The sequence below is a fragment of the Zonotrichia albicollis genome, chromosome 20, assembly GCF_047830755.1.
Source record: "Zonotrichia albicollis isolate bZonAlb1 chromosome 20, bZonAlb1.hap1, whole genome shotgun sequence".
Classification (NCBI taxonomy): Eukaryota; Metazoa; Chordata; class Aves; order Passeriformes; family Passerellidae; genus Zonotrichia; species Zonotrichia albicollis.
The window spans coordinates 11,563,303-11,579,116 of record NC_133838.1 but is presented as its reverse complement, the minus strand read 5'-3'; the positions used below and the strand labels follow the sequence as shown (position 1 = coordinate 11,579,116).

The following is a 15,814-nucleotide window of genomic DNA, read 5'->3' as shown; positions in this document are numbered from 1 at the left end:
TCCAAACATAATCACCACCCAATTTCTTGTGCAACCCAGGAAAACCCCCCAGGCTTTGATTTACAGGAAGCTCTGAAGTTGAGTAACGTCTACAGAATGCTTTTGGCATGTCCCAGCTCTGCAAACGCAGCCTGGGATCAGCTCTTGCCTCGTCCAGGGGCTGAGGGCCAGGGGAGCTGCACGGGAGGTGGCAGCACCCAACTCCTCATTTCAGCAGGGCTTGGAGCTGCTTTCCTCTGCAAAGGGTCAGTCCTGGCCAGAGCACAGTGCTCCCCTCCCACAGCAGCTGCTCCAGGGGTTACCACAGCATCAGGGAATCATCTCCTGAGGAGAACACCCTGGGGATCATCGAGGCCAGCTGGGAACCCACCCTGTCCTCAGGGCCACGTCCACACACGGAGGGTTCATGCCCAGCACTCACAGGTTTGCTGCACTCCCCACACACTGTGAGGAAATCAAAAGTTTGGAAGATAAAATCCTAATTTCAAACTTGAAAGTCGAGTTTTGGACATCTTCAGGTCCCCAAAGCTTCAGAGAGGTGTTTCCTGGGCTATTCAAAAGGTGACACCTTGCTAGAAATAGGGGTAGAGGTAAAGTTTGAAGTTCTGCTGTCAGAAGTGAAGGCTCAGGTGCACACCAAGGCTCCCCAGCTCTGCCCCATCAGCCAGCAGGAGCGTGAGGGAAGAGAAAACAGAAATACCTTTATCAGGCTGTTCAGGAAACACCCTAACAAACAGTTGTGCTTAATTAGACACTGGTGCATAGGTGTGTCTGCTTTCACAAACCTGAGGCCTCTGCCTTTGTCCAGGAGAGCTGAGAGAGACAAAATGCCAGGGATGCACCACGGCAGGGCTGAAGCACAGAGCCCTCCCACAGCCAGGCAGGGCAGGAACAGAAACAGCATCAGGAAATCCACAGAGGAGGAGGGAAGCAGAAGGGGTTTGTGAATTCCATCACATGTTTGGCCACAAGGACAGAGCAGTGAAATCAGCATTCAGAAGCACGCAGGGTTTGTTGGTTGAAAACACAACATCACCCTAAAAGCTGCACACGTTATGGGAAAGGGACTGTATCTCTTTCTTCCTGTCCATACAAACTCCCAGCTCTTATCACGTGGATTCAGTAACAGAACTTTACACTGTAAACAGCCACAAAAATAAACATTGCAGGTGTACAACAGTCCCTGCAAAAAGCTGTGGGACAGCAGGGGCTCCTCCTGTGGAAAGGGCACCACTCTTCTGCCTTCTGCCCATATCAGGTGAAAATCCCCAGTGCTCTGGCTGACTTTCACTGTAAGAAAGTATTCAGGAGTAATTCTGGAGGAAATAGGTATTGAACCAAGCAGGTGCACAGCTCTAAGTTTCAATGTCTGGAGTTGTAACAAGCTCAAGTTACTCGACCAGAAAAGCAAACCTCAAACCCCAGGAACCTCAGGGAGGGCTTTCAGGCAGGAAGCTCTCAGCATAAAGGTATTTGGCTCTTTTTCAGGAGCTGGGGATTTTCTCAGCCTCTGGCTCGTGCACCTTTGTACAGCCAGGTGTGCACTCCTGCTGTCACTCTGCAGTGTCACACATGCGCAGGGCTCCGTGCAGAGCCAGGGAAGGCAGGACAGCAGCTCTGCTGTGCTCTGTTACTGAGCAACAGATCCAACCTGGCCTGGCAAGACAGAATTCAGCCAAAAGGTGATTCACCTGCACACAGGAGCAGCTGCCTGCTCGCACAGCCCAGCCTGCAGAGTCATTCATGAAGGGATTTCTAATCGTCCTGGCTGGAGTTTCAGTGCTGGGTAAGTCCTGAGCTCTGCTCTGCTGTTGCTGGTTGTGGGATTCTGTTTGACCCTGGAGTCTGCACTTCTCTCCTGTTTGCTGAATTATCACCTAAGAATGAGCTGCTGTCTGAGTTCTCTCTCCTTGTGGTAACTCCCATGTGTGGCTGGTACGCTCGGCACTTTCGGGATTAGTAGGGAGAGGGAAAGATTCCTTCACTTCAAAGGTTTGTCACTGTGCTGGGACCCAAATCCTACAGCAGAGAAGGATTCACTGGTGTCAGGGGGCTTTGGGTCAGTCTCCTCATGGCTTCAGCACAAATGAATCCAAGAACAGTGCTGATTTTAAAGGAGGTACAAACAAATAATGGAAGCTTAAAATGAGGGAGTCACCGGAGAGTGGTTGGGTTGGAAGGGACTTAAAGCTCATCTCATCCCAGCCCTGCCATGGCAGGGACACCTTCCACAGCCCCAGGCTGCCCCAAGCCTGTCCAGCCTGGCCTGGGACACAGCCAGAGATGGGGCAGCCCCAGCTGCTCTGGGCACCCTGTGAACTTCCAGGGAACAATTTCTCCCTGATATCCAATGTAGATCTACCCTCTAAAAGCCATTTAATCCTACTCCAGATGTGACAAGCTCACTGCTGGCTGAATGAAGGATAAACCTGCTCTTTCCAGCCCCTGCCATTCATCTGCTGTGTCTGGCATCTCCTCAGCCCAAGGGACTGTCACACTGAAATATCCTGGTTTTCCCCTGCCCACACTTGACTGTGCTTGTGTTATGCTGCTTTGCATAAGTGTTCCAGCATGGATAAATGTGGGAAGACAGATTTCCTACTCCTGATACGACTGGGGTATTTGTGACTCAGTTTTCAGGGTGCTCAGACAGGGAACCCCACTCCTCCATACCCCATTGCTGCTCCTGAGAGCCTGGCATGAGCAGAGGCAGATGTGGGGCTGCAGATGAAGTCAGGAGAACATCTGGAGCAGGCAGCAGCTCATTTCTGCGCCACTCCCCTGCCCAAATGCCACACACAGCACTGAGAGGGGATCTGTGCCTTCTGCCCAACCCTCCTCCATCCAGCCAGCAGATTGAACTGCTCACACTCAGCTCTGGTCCTTGGGGCAAAGCCTGGAGTGAGGATCCAGCTGGGATTTATTCTCTGTTCAGTGTGATCCTGTCCAAGGCAGCCCCATCCCAGGGCTCAGTTTGCCCATCTGTGCTATTTTCATTTGCTCACTTTTTCACATTGTTCACTGCAGGCTGAAGCCCTCACATGCCCCAGGAGTTCAGTGCCACAAACCCAGAGCTGAATAATGTAAAAATGATTTACCTTTGAGGGTCTGCCCATAATCTGAATTCAGAGTTTATAAATCCTGACCTTAGAAACTCTTGTGGATCAGCCTTGGAAAATTTTGCTCTGTGTTTTCTCATGATAAGAGACACAAAATCCTTGAGGGCTTTTCTGCAGCAGCTCAGAGGCAGTTTGCTGCAGGAGGGCCATGGTGGGGTCTGCAGGGACAGGTGACATTGCTGACCCCAGAGGAAGAGCAGCAGGGCTCAGAAAGCAGGGAGCAGGGCTCAGTTGTTTGCTGTCACCCTGGCACGCCCAGGCCAGAGTCCAGACCCTGGGTGTCACTCTGTACAGGCACTTTCCATCCAATAAAACATGGAGCACGAGAGCAGAACGGAGCCACATCTTCAGGAGGTGACACTGAGCTCTGCATGTCACTTCCTTGAGCAGGGGCAGAAAGCAGAGACATCCACAGACCTCATTCTAGCTTGGAAACAGATTATTGGGCTTATTTTATCACCCATGTAAAGGCTCTTAAAGAAACCCGGCTAGAAATTCAAGGATTCTATTTCTGATTTGAGTTTTCCAGCTTTTGAAGCTTTCCTGTATAAATTCCTGATTTCTTTGGGATGAGTCAGTTGTCTGCAAGAGTGTGATGTGAACACAGTTTGAAGCCTTGTTCTGCTCAAGCTCCTTCTTTTCAGCCCAGCTTTAGCAAAATCCCCCAGGATCCATTTTCATCTGAGGGCTGAGATGTCAGAAGATGCTTTTTAATAGCAGTTTCTCTGCTCCTTCAGGCGTTGTGACTACAGAGAGATCATCATGTCTGAAACGTGCAGTATTCTCTTCCACAAACTTTGAGAACATCCTGACATGGGAAACAGAGGCAGATATTCCCCCTGGCACCGTGTTTGATGTCCAGTACAAACAGTATGTGAAATTTGCTTCTTTTGGGCTGTTCTTGGGGGTCTCAGAGAGAGAAGGGCCAAGAGAGAAAAGCTGATTTTGCTGCTTCTCCTGTATTGTGGTTCATATAATGGTTCATATAATCCTATGAATATTTTAGGATTATTCAGAGTGGGAGATATGATGCTCATTTAAACAAATATTTTACATCTTGTGTTGCTTTGCTCCATATTTTAGGATTATTCAGAGTGGGGGATGATGCTCATTTAAGCAAATACTTTACATCTTCGGTTGCTTTGCTCTATATTTTAGGATTATTCAGAGTGGGAGATATGATGCTCATTTAAACAAATATTTTACATCTTGCGTTGCTTTGTTCCATATTTTAGGATTATTCAAAGTGAGGGATGATGCTCATTTAAGCAAATATTTTACATCTTGGGTTGCTTTGTTTCATATTTCAGGATTATTCAGAGTGGGAGATATGATGCTCATTTAAGCAAATATTTTACATCTTGGGTTGTTTTGCTCCATTTCTGAGCTACTCTTGCCTTCAGCAACTTCCTTCTCTCTATTCCATTTTCCTCCATTCCTGTCCAACCAAACGACCCCAAATCCTTGTTTTGTCCTCAGGTATGGGGAGAAATCCTGGCTCAGCAAGCAGGAGTGCCAGAGCATCACCCAGCTCTTCTGCAACCTCAGCAGGGAGACAGAGAACTTCACGGAGCATTTCTACGGGCGGGTGCGGGCGCGGGGCTGCTCCTCCAGCTGGGTGCGCTCCGAGCGCTTCGAGCCCCGCAAGGAGAGTAGGTACCAACCCAAACCCCTGCTCCTGCTCCTGCAGGGCTGCATTTCCCCACTGCTCAGCCCTGCCACGCTCTGTGTTGCTGGGGGGGAGTGAAGCCTTGGAGGCTTGGAGGTGAATGAGGAATGGGCAGGGTCTCAGCTGGGAGCCGGGGGTCACAGAAAGGAAGGGCCTGGTGTGATGGGAGGGAGAGCTGCAGGTGACAGGAGCAGAGAAATGAGTAAGGGACATGATGGGTAACCTGAAAACAGGGAGTTCAGCAGCTGTGAAATGGGAACATTGGGATAAGCGTCCATTCCAGTGGATTGTTGGTGTCCCAACCCCAAAGTGAGCCCTACTGCAGACACAACACAGCCTTTGGGGCCTCATTGGCTCTGTGGATAAACCTTCCCACTGAAAAATCACCAGGAATAATTCAAGGTGGCATCAGCAGCCAATGGCTGTGAAGAGCCTTCAGAGCTTGGCACCAGAAAAGCTGTGAGAACTTGGATTAAAGGCCTTTGCAGTGCTGGGTGTAGTGTGTGCCTGTCACAGAGACCAGTGCAGGCACAAAGGCCTGTAAATGTGGTGTAGGATGGGAACTGGGATTTGGGCAGCTGTAACCTGTGGTGGGGTTTCACACACACAGGAAGGAGGACATCCTGCACAGGGACAGGGAACATGGAGCTGGAAAAGCCTGGGATGAGAAACCAGGGCACAAGAACCCCAAACCAGCTCTGTCTGCAGAGGCCTGACTGCTGCCATGCTCACACAGCTCAGGCCCATTCTGTACAAACAGCAATGGCATTGCAGCGAGTCTGGGTGTGTGACACCGCTGACAGAGCCTGCTGTGCCTTCCCAGCCATCATAGGGCCCCCCCAGGTGGAACACGTCCCCCAGAGCCGCTCCATCAGGTTCCTGATCCGGCCCCCCCTGACGCCCCTGCGCGGGGAGGACCAGCGGCAGCTCACCGTGGAGGACATCTACAGCAAATTCGGGGCTGTGGATTATCACCTGATAATATTCAACCAGAGGACACAGCAGCAGGTAAAGCACAGCCTCGGGCTCTGGGATGCTGTGAATCCCATTTCAGATGAGATGGAAAAGGATCTCAGTTATGGGGGAGATTTCTGATGTACAAGGGAAAGTCTTGGAGTCTAACGCTCAGGACAACAGGAATTTGAAGCTTTCTTCCTAAATCCAAAGGACTTCCTAAGAGTACTGTATAAGTAGCAAAAAGTAAAACCCTTGGTGACTAAAATAGTTCAAGTCTTAAGAAATTGAAATGCAGAATTAAATACAGAAATAATGGAAAATAAACTCATATAAATATGATTCAGAAAAAAGCAGAGTTCCATACATACAGAATAATTCTAGCCCTATAAGACCTCATTAGTAAATAATATTTTATGCTGAATTTTGCAATCTGAATTGAAGAAAATTTCATCTTGCCCAAATACCGATTTCACCTTTCTTTTCAACAGTGGACAAAGAATGAGCACAACAAAGAATTTGAAGTTTCCAACCTGGACCCAGACACTGAATACAACGGGACAGTTTATATCTGTCTGCTCCAGAGAAGGAGCAAACCTCAGGTGTTTTGGGTCAAAACTCTGGCAGGTGAGGCTGCTAACTGTGCTGACAGCTGGAAAGTCCAGCTGGGAAATTGGACACACAACATGCATTGATTTTAAGCAGAGAACATTTTAATAATTTAAAAATTAATTCTGTGACACTAAACCTGTGTCATCACCTAGCTAACTGTGACATTTTTCTAATCCAGCTCTTTTTCCATTTGTTCTTTCCCCAGACAAGACGTGGATTCTCTACTGTCTGGTGGCCTTGGCCTTCTGTGCTGGGCTGGTTTTTGCTGCCACCGCTTATGTGAGCTACAAATACATCAAACAGCGCAGTGCCCAGCCCAGGGCCCTGGTGAGTGTCCTCAGCCACTGCAGCTCAGCCTGCAGATCACAGAATCAGCCCTGCCTGGGGCTGGAGTCATCATTTAGTCCATGTCCTGTATGGGATCCACACCTGCCACTGTCCCAGGTGTTCCCAGCCCCAGTGCCAGCCTGGCCTTGGGCACTGCTGGGGATGCAGGGGCAGGGTCTGTGCCAGGGCCTCAGCACTCTCTGAGTAAAACATTTCTCCCCAGAACCCAATCAAACCCTCCCTCCTTCATTGAAAGGGTTAAGCAGCTTGCTCGAGGCAATCACTGCAGATTCCTGGGATTTTAAAGCGCTCAGAACCTGCACCAAACAGAGCCCCTTGGGTTAGGCAGTTAAACCTGGGGCATCCTAAATCCCCAGCTCCCCTTGAAACCCTGGGATTCTCCCCTATCCCTCATCTCCCACAGCAACAACTGGGTTTCATATTAATGAGCTCAAGGATTTTCATGCTATTTCATGCTGCAGGGCTTAGGCCAAATCTTGCAAAAGTGAAAGCAGCAGATTTTCTTCCTCATGTTTCAAGGCTGCTCAGTTAATAGACAATGAGAAATGTCTGTATTCCTGGGAATGGTGATTTTCCAGCAGAAAAAAAAAAGCAGCAGAGCTCTTTTGTCAGCAGAGCAGATCCCTGGTGGCTGTTAGTGGATTTTACTGACACTGCTCCAAAGAAAATGCTACAGTAACTACAGCAAACCTTCAAGGTCACAGCCTCTTGGTAATAACTCTGCTCTTTATCTTCTCCACCAGGACTTCAGAGGGATTCCATCCTTCCAGCCTCTCACCCTGACAGTGGAGCACATCATAAAGCCCCTCAGCCTCTCCAAACCTTCCCCTTTCATCCCTGAAGTGCAGCTGGCCCAGATGAGCCAACCCCTGGAGCCAGCACGTCCCTCCTGTCCCTACCAGCAGCAGGTGGATGTCCCAGCAGTGCAGCTGCCCCCTCAGCGCTGCCAGGTGGAAATGCCAGCTGCCATCACTGCCTACACTCCTCAGAAAGCTGAGCAGGGCATTGCTGCTGCCCCCGGCAGCTCCAGCCTGGCCCTGACCTACGGGCTGTGCGTGGAGGGCACGGACAGGAGCTCCCAGCCAGAACACAGGCTGAAGGAATCTTCTCCACATCTGAAGGAATCTTCTCCAGATGGTTCTGAGGATGGAGAGCTCCGAACCCACGGGCTGGGGAAGAGCTGCAGCCACTGGGATTACAGAGAGCAGCAGCCAAAGGTGGCCCTGTGGAAGAGCAGGGACAGACTGGAGTCAGTGGTGATCCAGGGGAGCCCCGGGCAGACGCAGCTGCTGCTGCAGAGTGAGGAGCTGCAGGATCCCGAGCCTGTGTCCCGTCTGTCCCTGTCCCTGCTGGAGCAGGGGGGATGCTACCGACAGCAGGCAGCCCTGCCCCTGCTGCTGCCCGCGGGCAAGGCTGCCCCGGGCTGCGCTGCCCAGCAGGAGCTGCTGCTGGCACCGCTGCTGCTCTCGGTCCGGACTGGGGGCCACGGGGAGCTCTGGGAGCTGCCAGGGCCGTGCCCAGCGCCTGCAGCCCCAGCGCAGCTCCCAGGGACTGCAGCCCTGCAAATGTTCCCAGCAGCGAAGGGGCTGGAGCTGGGCTGCACTGAGCTCGGCGGGAGCAGCCCGGACAGGGACAGGGACAGGGACACTCCTCTCACCATGCTCTTCAAGGATTTGGACCTCAAAGTGCAGTGGGATGAGGAGAGCACGGAACTTTATTAGGACTTAACGGTATTTAAATGCAGATGATGTTTTCTTGTATGAACCAGAAGAAATGCAAACCCACAGCTGCTCCTGGCTGTATGAACAGAGCTCAGGGCTGACACCCTGCTCCATTGTCACACTGCTCCACTGTCACCCTGTTCCACTGTCACCCTGCTCCATTGTCACAGTGCCCCATTGTCACCCTGCTCCACTGTCACACTGCTCCACTGTCACCCTGCTCCATTGTCACACTGTTCCATGGTCACCCTGCTCCATTATCACACTGTTTCATTGTCACCCTGCTCCACTGTCACCCTGCTCCATTGTCACCCTGCCCCATTGTCACCCTGCTCCATTATCACACTGTTTCATTGTCACCCTGCTCCATTGTCACCCTGCTCCATTGTCACCCTGCCCCATTGTCACACCGTTCCATTGTCACACTGCTCCATTGTCACCTTGCTCCATTGTCACCCTGCTCCATGGTCACACTGCTCCACTGTCACCCTGCTCCACTGTCACCCTGCCCCATTTGGTGCCTTTGCTGACAGAACTGCTCCTTGTTACACTGCCATACTGCACCTTTGCACTTAACACAAGTCTTTATTTCTGCATATTCTCAAATTGATTATGGATTGGATTACTTTAAAAGATCAGTGAAGATTCAGTTTCCCATCCCAGATTCAGTTTACTGAAAATCTAGCAAAATTCACAAACTGTATGTGCTCTTTCCCAACACCTAAGATAGATGTGACTCCCTTTGAGGAAATTCAGGTATGCAAACCTGGAAGTATTTAATGTACCATGGTGCAGTAAAAGAAGTAAATAGTTACTGGTGTTCTACCCTTGGATAAATGACTATTGTTACTGGTGTTCTACCCTTGGAAATGAATATTCCACCTTCCTGGAATGGACTTTGCCTTCATTGAAACTGGGTAACAGCACCTGATGCAGCAGTTCTGTGATATTCATCCCTGTCCCCGGTGCTTTTTAATACTTGTACAAAGATAACGCCTTTTGTAATACCTGTACAAAGATAAAGCCTTTTTCATCTCAGCACAGATTAATGCAGCCTTGGCCCAGTTCTGAGCTTTCTCAGTCCCACATTCTGCTCCTGCCCTGGGATCCCCAGGGATGAAGGGCCTGGGATCACACTCCAGGCAGGGATGTGAGGATTGCAGTTCAACCCTCCATCTCAGTTTACCCCAATCCCAATCCATGCACCAATAACCCACCCAGGGGCCCAGGGAGGTCTGGAGCTCTCCAGAGCTGCCATGACCATTGTTTGGGAGTCAAAATCCTCGGAGCACCTGGACCTCCACCAAAAGGAAGCTAAATTCTAATTCACTGCCAGAGGAGGTGATTATTTTTCATTCAGAGGAAAGCACAGTTTATCCTGTTCATTTGCACTGCTGTGGTGAAAAATGTGTCTGAGGACATTGGTTTTAGAGAAGTGAAAGCATTTACAGGAATAAGCAAGGTTTGACTGGTATGGGGAAGTATTTACTCAGAGACCAATCTGGTCTCTTTTACCTCTGGTAAAATTCAGCTGCTCCCACTCCAAGTGCACTTGGGGCTTTTCTCAGCCCAGGAAAGCTGAAGTTAAAGGTTAAATTCCACTTTTTTTGGGATGATTTTGCAAATAAGCCATAGGCTCATGAAGTGAAGATTTTTGATGATTCAACCCAGGATTTAAGGAATAGTCCCAGAAACTTTCCAGGCCAAGGTTCAGCTCTGAGATCCAACAACTGCTGAAGGACCACAGCCCTGTGAGGCCAAAAGGGCAACATTCCAAGTGTGCTGAAGAAGTGTGAGGGAACCACAGACTGAAATACGTGCATGGCTTGGGCAGTGACCAGCAGGACATTCCCAGGGAGCTCCCTCCATTCCATCCAGCACCAAAGGGTCTGTGGAATGTGCTTTGATGTGGTTCCTGTGCTCTGTGCCCCAAAACAACACTCAGAGAAATGCTGCAGCTCCCAGAGCTGTTCCCAAGGACTGGGAGACACCAGGGGTAACATTTTTTTCCCTTAAACTCCCCTGGAAAGGCATTTAAAGCCAGTGATGCCAGTTACCTTGTTCAGAGTTGCATATCTTGTGTCAACACTATTCCCAGTGATGCCATCCAGGGAATAATCAACATTTTGGGTGGTGTTGTGAAACACAACCCCCAGCACAGGATGGGTATGGGCAGAGTCGTGTGGAAGGGATGGGGGCCTTGGGAGAGCATTTCAATCTGCTGCTAAAATTATGTTATTTTCTATTTTAAAGTCTTTCCAAATCCCTCTGCAGAGCCCTGCCATGGGGTCTGATCATGCCCAGACTGTAATGAATGTCCCATCCTGCTGCAGGACAGGTGGGAGCTGAGGAGAGCCTGGGAATGGATTTTTAGAACGCACAGAGGTGCCCAAATATACAAAGTGTCCCCAAGCTGAGACATCCACCCCTCCTTCAGGCCCTTAAATACCTTCAGGGCTGCATTAGCCCTGCCTGAACGAAAGGCAGGAATGATTCCTCCCAGCAGCTCCCCTGCCCAGAGCTCACAGCAGGAGAGCCCTGTCCTGCTGCAATATCCTCCCCTTCCTGCTTTCGTCATGCCTTAGTCAATATTGATTTTTGAGGCCTGGATGTTCAGAGCTGAGGGAAATTGATTCTCGTCTCATGAGTCACCTCCTAAATTTAACACACAGACCATCCCTTCTCAAGCTGTTTCTCTTTGGAAAAGCTTGGAAAGAAATACTGATGCTGTTGAATTTTATAAGGGACACGTCATCCCTGCTGACCTCACTGCCTTGCCCTGCTCTGTCACAGACACGTTTTCTGAAAAATCCTTTCCTTAGGATTTTTATTTCCTGAAAATCTGAGAGGCCTCAGAACAAAATGCAAACATTGGTTATCTGCTGCTGTGGAATGCAACAGGTGCATCTGGGATTGGTCTCATGGGGTTGTTTCTGGTTAACGGCCAATCACAGCCCAGCTGTCCGACAGTTTCGGTCAATCACAAACCTTTGTTATCATTCCTTCTTTTTCTATTCTTAGCCAGCCTTCTGATGAAATCCTTTCTTCTATTCTTTTAGTATAGTTTTAATATAATATATATCATAAAACAATAAATCAGCCTTCTGAAACATGGAGTCAGATCCCCATCTCTTCCCTCACCCTCAGACCCCTGTGAACACGGTCACACTGCTCATAACAAACAGATCCATTTGTGTCAAACAGCTGCTCCACAACCTCCTGTTCTCCATCTCCTGGGTAGGAACATTTCCAGACAAACAGCAGGATTTCAACATTGCTCCAAAGGTCTCCCCATGCAAGCCACGTGTGCCCAGCAATGCTCTGAATCCATCTCTGAGAGCTCTGGGAACCCAGGGCATCCCTCTGGCTGTCCAGGGCGGCCAAGACCCCTGCCAGGGGTCTCAGAGCCCAAAACGCCCCTGTGGGTTTGATTATGGCCCATGGAGCAAGTTACCAACCCTATATGAAGATCTGCAAGCCATGACAAATTAAGTAGAAGGATAGTGAAGTTATTACGGGTGGAAAAGTAGATTTTGGGGATTTAGAATGAGGGTTCAGGGGGCAAGATGGAGGGATCTGGGTGTGTCCAGCCTTTCTCCTTCTTCTTCTTGGCCTCCATCTCCTGCTGTGATGGTGGCACTTTTAGATTGGTTTAGAGTAGAAGCTCACTGTCTCACATAGGTGATAGGTGCTGGGAAGTTATTGTAAACATTGTACATGTAGTTTTTAGTATAAAGACATAACACCTCCCTGGGGACAGGCAGAGTGCCTGGAACTGTCCTGCTGGACGGACCTCAGCAGGGCAGGAATAAATGAGCCTTGCTTGCTCGTATCCTATGGAAGCTGTTCCAGCTCCAGAGCTCAGCCCCAAGGGCACTGGGTGCCAGAAGCCAGCTCGCTCTCAGACCAAGGCCGCGGGTCAGCCCCTAGCAAGCAGGGAATATTCAGCTCTTAGTGATCTGGCAGCTCTTGTGATTTCAGCTTTGCTTGCTAGGTAGCTTTTCCCTTGGCCTAAGGCTCCAGCAGACGGCAGAGAGAGGAGAAGCAGAAGACGCTGGCTGTTCCACGAGTGTGGCTTTATTGGAGGGGTCCGTGAAGGGTCTCAGCTCTTCTTCTTCCCAGTTAGTAGGGGTACAGTGTGCTACTTTTATACCCTTGGCCTGGATCCAATCCTGACCAATGGCAAAGGTGTTAGAGTGACCATAAGTGACCAATGGTAGGGTTAACACAATATTGCCTTACATGGCTATAGGGATAAGGTACAAGGCGGATGTCCCTGGAGACAGGAAACTTCTTTGCCGCTGTGTCAGCATTCTATTCTCCAAGGGGCCCTGGCTAAACCTGAGGGGTTTACTACACAGGAGAGAGAATTTTACAGATAAGATCCAATAAACAACCTTGAGACCGAGAAATGAAGAGCTCTGACTCCTTCTTCAAGCGCCGGGCTGGGAAAAGAGAATTTCCAGCTCTGCTCGGGGTCATTCTGAGCAGCTACAGATCCCCCCGTGGGCAATAAGAGCTCCCCTTGCCTCAGGGGGCGTGTGTTGTCCCCAGCAGATGTGACACCGGTGACAGGTGAGTGCTGCAGCTCAGTGTCACAGGGCACAGAGCAGCAGGTGGCAGCTGTAACCCTAGAGCACAGCATTGCTCTTTGTCTCCCAGCTAAATCTGGGAGCTGGCACTGCTCGCTCCCCTCCCCAGGATCCCTGCCCAGGGATGAGCTCTGCAAGCCAAGATCCCATTCCCCCTCCCTGTTTGTTCCTTTCTTTTGGCACTGGAGGGTGTTTGAACACCACTGAAAATCACTGGTGAGTTTTTGTCAAGTTCTGGGAGGAAAATCTTACATGGTGGACAAAAGGAAAGCTCCAGGTTCTGGAGACAGAATGAAGGAGAGCTCCCAGAATCTCAGAATATCCTGAGCTGGAAGGGACCACAGGGATGATGAAATTCAGCCCCTGGCCCTGCACAGACACCCCAACAAGCCCCCCTTGTGCTTGAGAGCACTGTCCAAACCCTCCTGGAGCTCTGGCAGCCTCAGGGCTGTGCCCATTCCCTGGGGAGCCCCCAGCACCCTCTGGGGGAAGAACCTTTCCCTAAATCCATCCCAAACCCCCTGAGGCAGCCCCAGGCATTCCCTCAGTCCTGTCCCTGCTCACAGGGACCAAAGATCAGTGCCTGCCCCTCTAAATAAAATAAATTCTGTAACAGAGGGTTGATGTGACAAAATGAATGAAATTATTAATTTTAAGCAGAATAGATGATAATTACACCTTACTTCTCATAATGCAAAATTCAGGGAAGCACTGGAATGGCCATGGATTCAAAACCTGTGGAAGGGGAGTGCTCCTTGCCTTTGACAGCTCAGCTCATCCCACAGTGCTTCACACTGCCAGCCCAGTCCCTCCTGTTTAATCTCTCCTAGGAATGTCACAAACACAGCCAGAATGTCACAAACTCAGCCAGAATGTCACAAACTCAGCCTCAAACAAACTTCACACCTGAGGTCTGGTGCTGATCCTGCTGGGTTTCACCTTTGTCTGGATGGTGAAGCAAACAAGATTCCTAGAAATGGCTCCTTGGTGCAGTGCCAGATTTAATGGCGGAATTAATTCCCACAAGAAACATCACCTGCTCCTCACATTGCTGGGAGGGTTTTCCCCAAATGCTGGAACTGCAGGATCACCTCAAATAAATGGAAATTCATCAGTCTCTGTTCTCTGCCCCAAACTCTCAGACACCACCAAGGGCTGCTGGACACACAAAGCTCCCCTGCTCTGAGGCACCAAGCCTTTGTTTGCTGCAAAAAGGAAATAAAACAACCCCAGCCCACCAAAACCTGCGAGCTGCTGGAGCTCCTGGTGCAATCAGACCCTGCCAGGATCTGCCTGGAGCTGACAATCACTACAGAGATGCCAAAGCAAATGCCATCCCTGTGTCAGGCAGCCACGGCAAGGTTACCCAAGGGCCATTCCTGGCCAGGGTTAAACTCTCCAGAAGTCAGTTCAGAGGCTTTGTGAGCTCTGTCCCAAAGGAGCAGAGCACACTGCAGAGCTCTGCACTCTGCAGGCACCTGTCCCTGCTCAGATCACTGGGCCAGGCAGAGCTTTGGCAGAGCGGGGGTGCCGGGGGCACTGAGGAGCAGTGAGTGCCCCCATTGTCCAGGGAGGGCTGGCAGGGCTATATTTGACTGCAGGATGGGCACTCCAACATGGGGCACATTCTTCTGGCGAGAGTCATCCTCGTGTCACCACCAGCAGAAGGAAACCTCCTTTGTCCCTTGCCTTGCCTGTCTCCCTTGCCTGTCTCCTGCAGCCTTCACTGGGTGAGTGTGGTTTATCTGCAAATAAACTGCTGTTTGTGCTGCATTTTGTAGGATCAGCATCAGTTGTTTTGTGTGACAGCTTTGCACTGCAGAAGTAGATTATGCTGTGTGATTGTATCTGCTTTAATGATTGTTTTTCCAGTGTTGTTATGAAAATCCTGGTTTGCTTCATGTTTTCTCACCAGATTCTGCTCTGTTTTACTGCATGTTTAGAAAATAATCTGCATTTGAATTGAAAACTGTAGGCTTTAACTGTGATTATAAAACAATGAAATTTGTTCAGGGAAAAATAAACCCCATTATTTAGTAAAAATGAGTCTGTATCAGTAATTATTCATGAGCATGGAAACAAGGCTCTGATGCCCAGGATGACAGGACTCATTTGCAGCTGAACCACTTCTGAAGACAGCAGAAACTATGAAATTACAATGATTTTTTTTCCATAAAAGCCCGCTTCATTTTCTTCTCCTTTTACTTGTCAGCATTTGTTGTTTTTTCCAAAGTTAGTGCCCACAAAGCAAACATTATCAAGATAATTCTGTATTTTCATTTGCATGTTGGGATATTTTGCATGTATACCACAACAACCCTGCTTTTCCATGGACTGTTTATAAGAAATTTATTTACATCAACAGAAAACTGTCCAAGTAAGAAAATTGTACAAGAAAATTATACTGGGAGAAGCTGAGGCTCTGTATTTTTATCGGGTTCAGATTTGAAAGCAGCAAAGCTCAAATCCAGGTGGAAGATTTGCCAAGGGAAAATTTCAGTCATGGAACACGAGCTAGGGAAAGATTTGCAGCTATGCTCGAACAAATTCTATTCAGCAACAATTACATTTGCAAAGCTGCTTTTCCAAAGTAACCCGAGCTTTGAGAGCCTGTGAACGTGCCAGGGCCAGGATCCTGCTGGGTGCTTGGGATTTAACTGCAGGACAGGGACATGAGGAGGGATCCAAAATTGCCTTTAATGCCCAGCCATTAATGAGAGGCTAAAAGCAGAGAGCTGTGGGTCCCCAGAGCAGAGGCTGGGAATAGGATGGGAGCCAGGAGTGCCAGGGTTTGCTCCT

At 49.6% G+C, this 15,814-nt stretch overlaps 3 protein-coding genes across 7 annotated transcripts in view; 2 read left to right on the top strand and 1 right to left on the bottom strand.

Annotated features, from left to right (window-relative positions):
• Positions 1–15,814, bottom strand: part of GRHL3 (grainyhead like transcription factor 3) — a 106,865-nt gene that overhangs the window by 58,001 nt on the left and 33,050 nt on the right. The gene's annotated exons all lie outside the window — the stretch shown is intronic.
• IL22RA1 (interleukin 22 receptor subunit alpha 1) lies at positions 1,171–9,260 on the top strand. Of its 2 annotated transcripts, none has more exons than XM_074555529.1 (7): positions 1,171–1,786; positions 3,857–3,989; positions 4,599–4,775; positions 5,612–5,796; positions 6,234–6,369; positions 6,560–6,681; positions 7,446–9,260. In XM_074555529.1, exons 2-7 carry the CDS (start codon positions 3,974–3,976, stop codon positions 8,421–8,423), a joined length of 1,614 nt encoding a protein of 537 aa, XP_074411630.1. In that variant the 5' UTR covers positions 1,171–1,786; positions 3,857–3,973; the 3' UTR covers positions 8,424–9,260. The 2 variants fall into 2 exon arrangements, with proteins under 2 accessions (XP_074411630.1, XP_014127984.2); XM_014272509.3 differs by having other exon boundaries at positions 1,173–1,786; positions 4,599–4,771.
• The window catches only part of MYOM3 (myomesin 3), a 28,291-nt gene continuing 26,409 nt past the window's right edge, over positions 13,933–15,814 (top strand). Inside the window, exon 1 of the mRNA XM_074555525.1 lies at positions 13,933–14,745. The gene's annotated coding sequence lies outside the window, so the exon portion shown is untranslated. The remainder of the gene's footprint in view (positions 14,746–15,814) is intronic.

Coding starts and splice junctions, on each gene's coding strand:
- IL22RA1 (XM_014272509.3), top strand. CDS start 1,744: ATGAAGGGATTTCTAATCGTCCTGGCTGGAGTTTCAGTGCTGG. Junction 1,787..3,856: donor GGCTGGAGTTTCAGTGCTGG/GTAAGTCCTGAG, acceptor CTGCTCCTTCAG/GCGTTGTGACTACAGAGAGA. Junction 6,370..6,559: donor TTGGGTCAAAACTCTGGCAG/GTGAGGCTGCTA, acceptor TTCTTTCCCCAG/ACAAGACGTGGATTCTCTAC.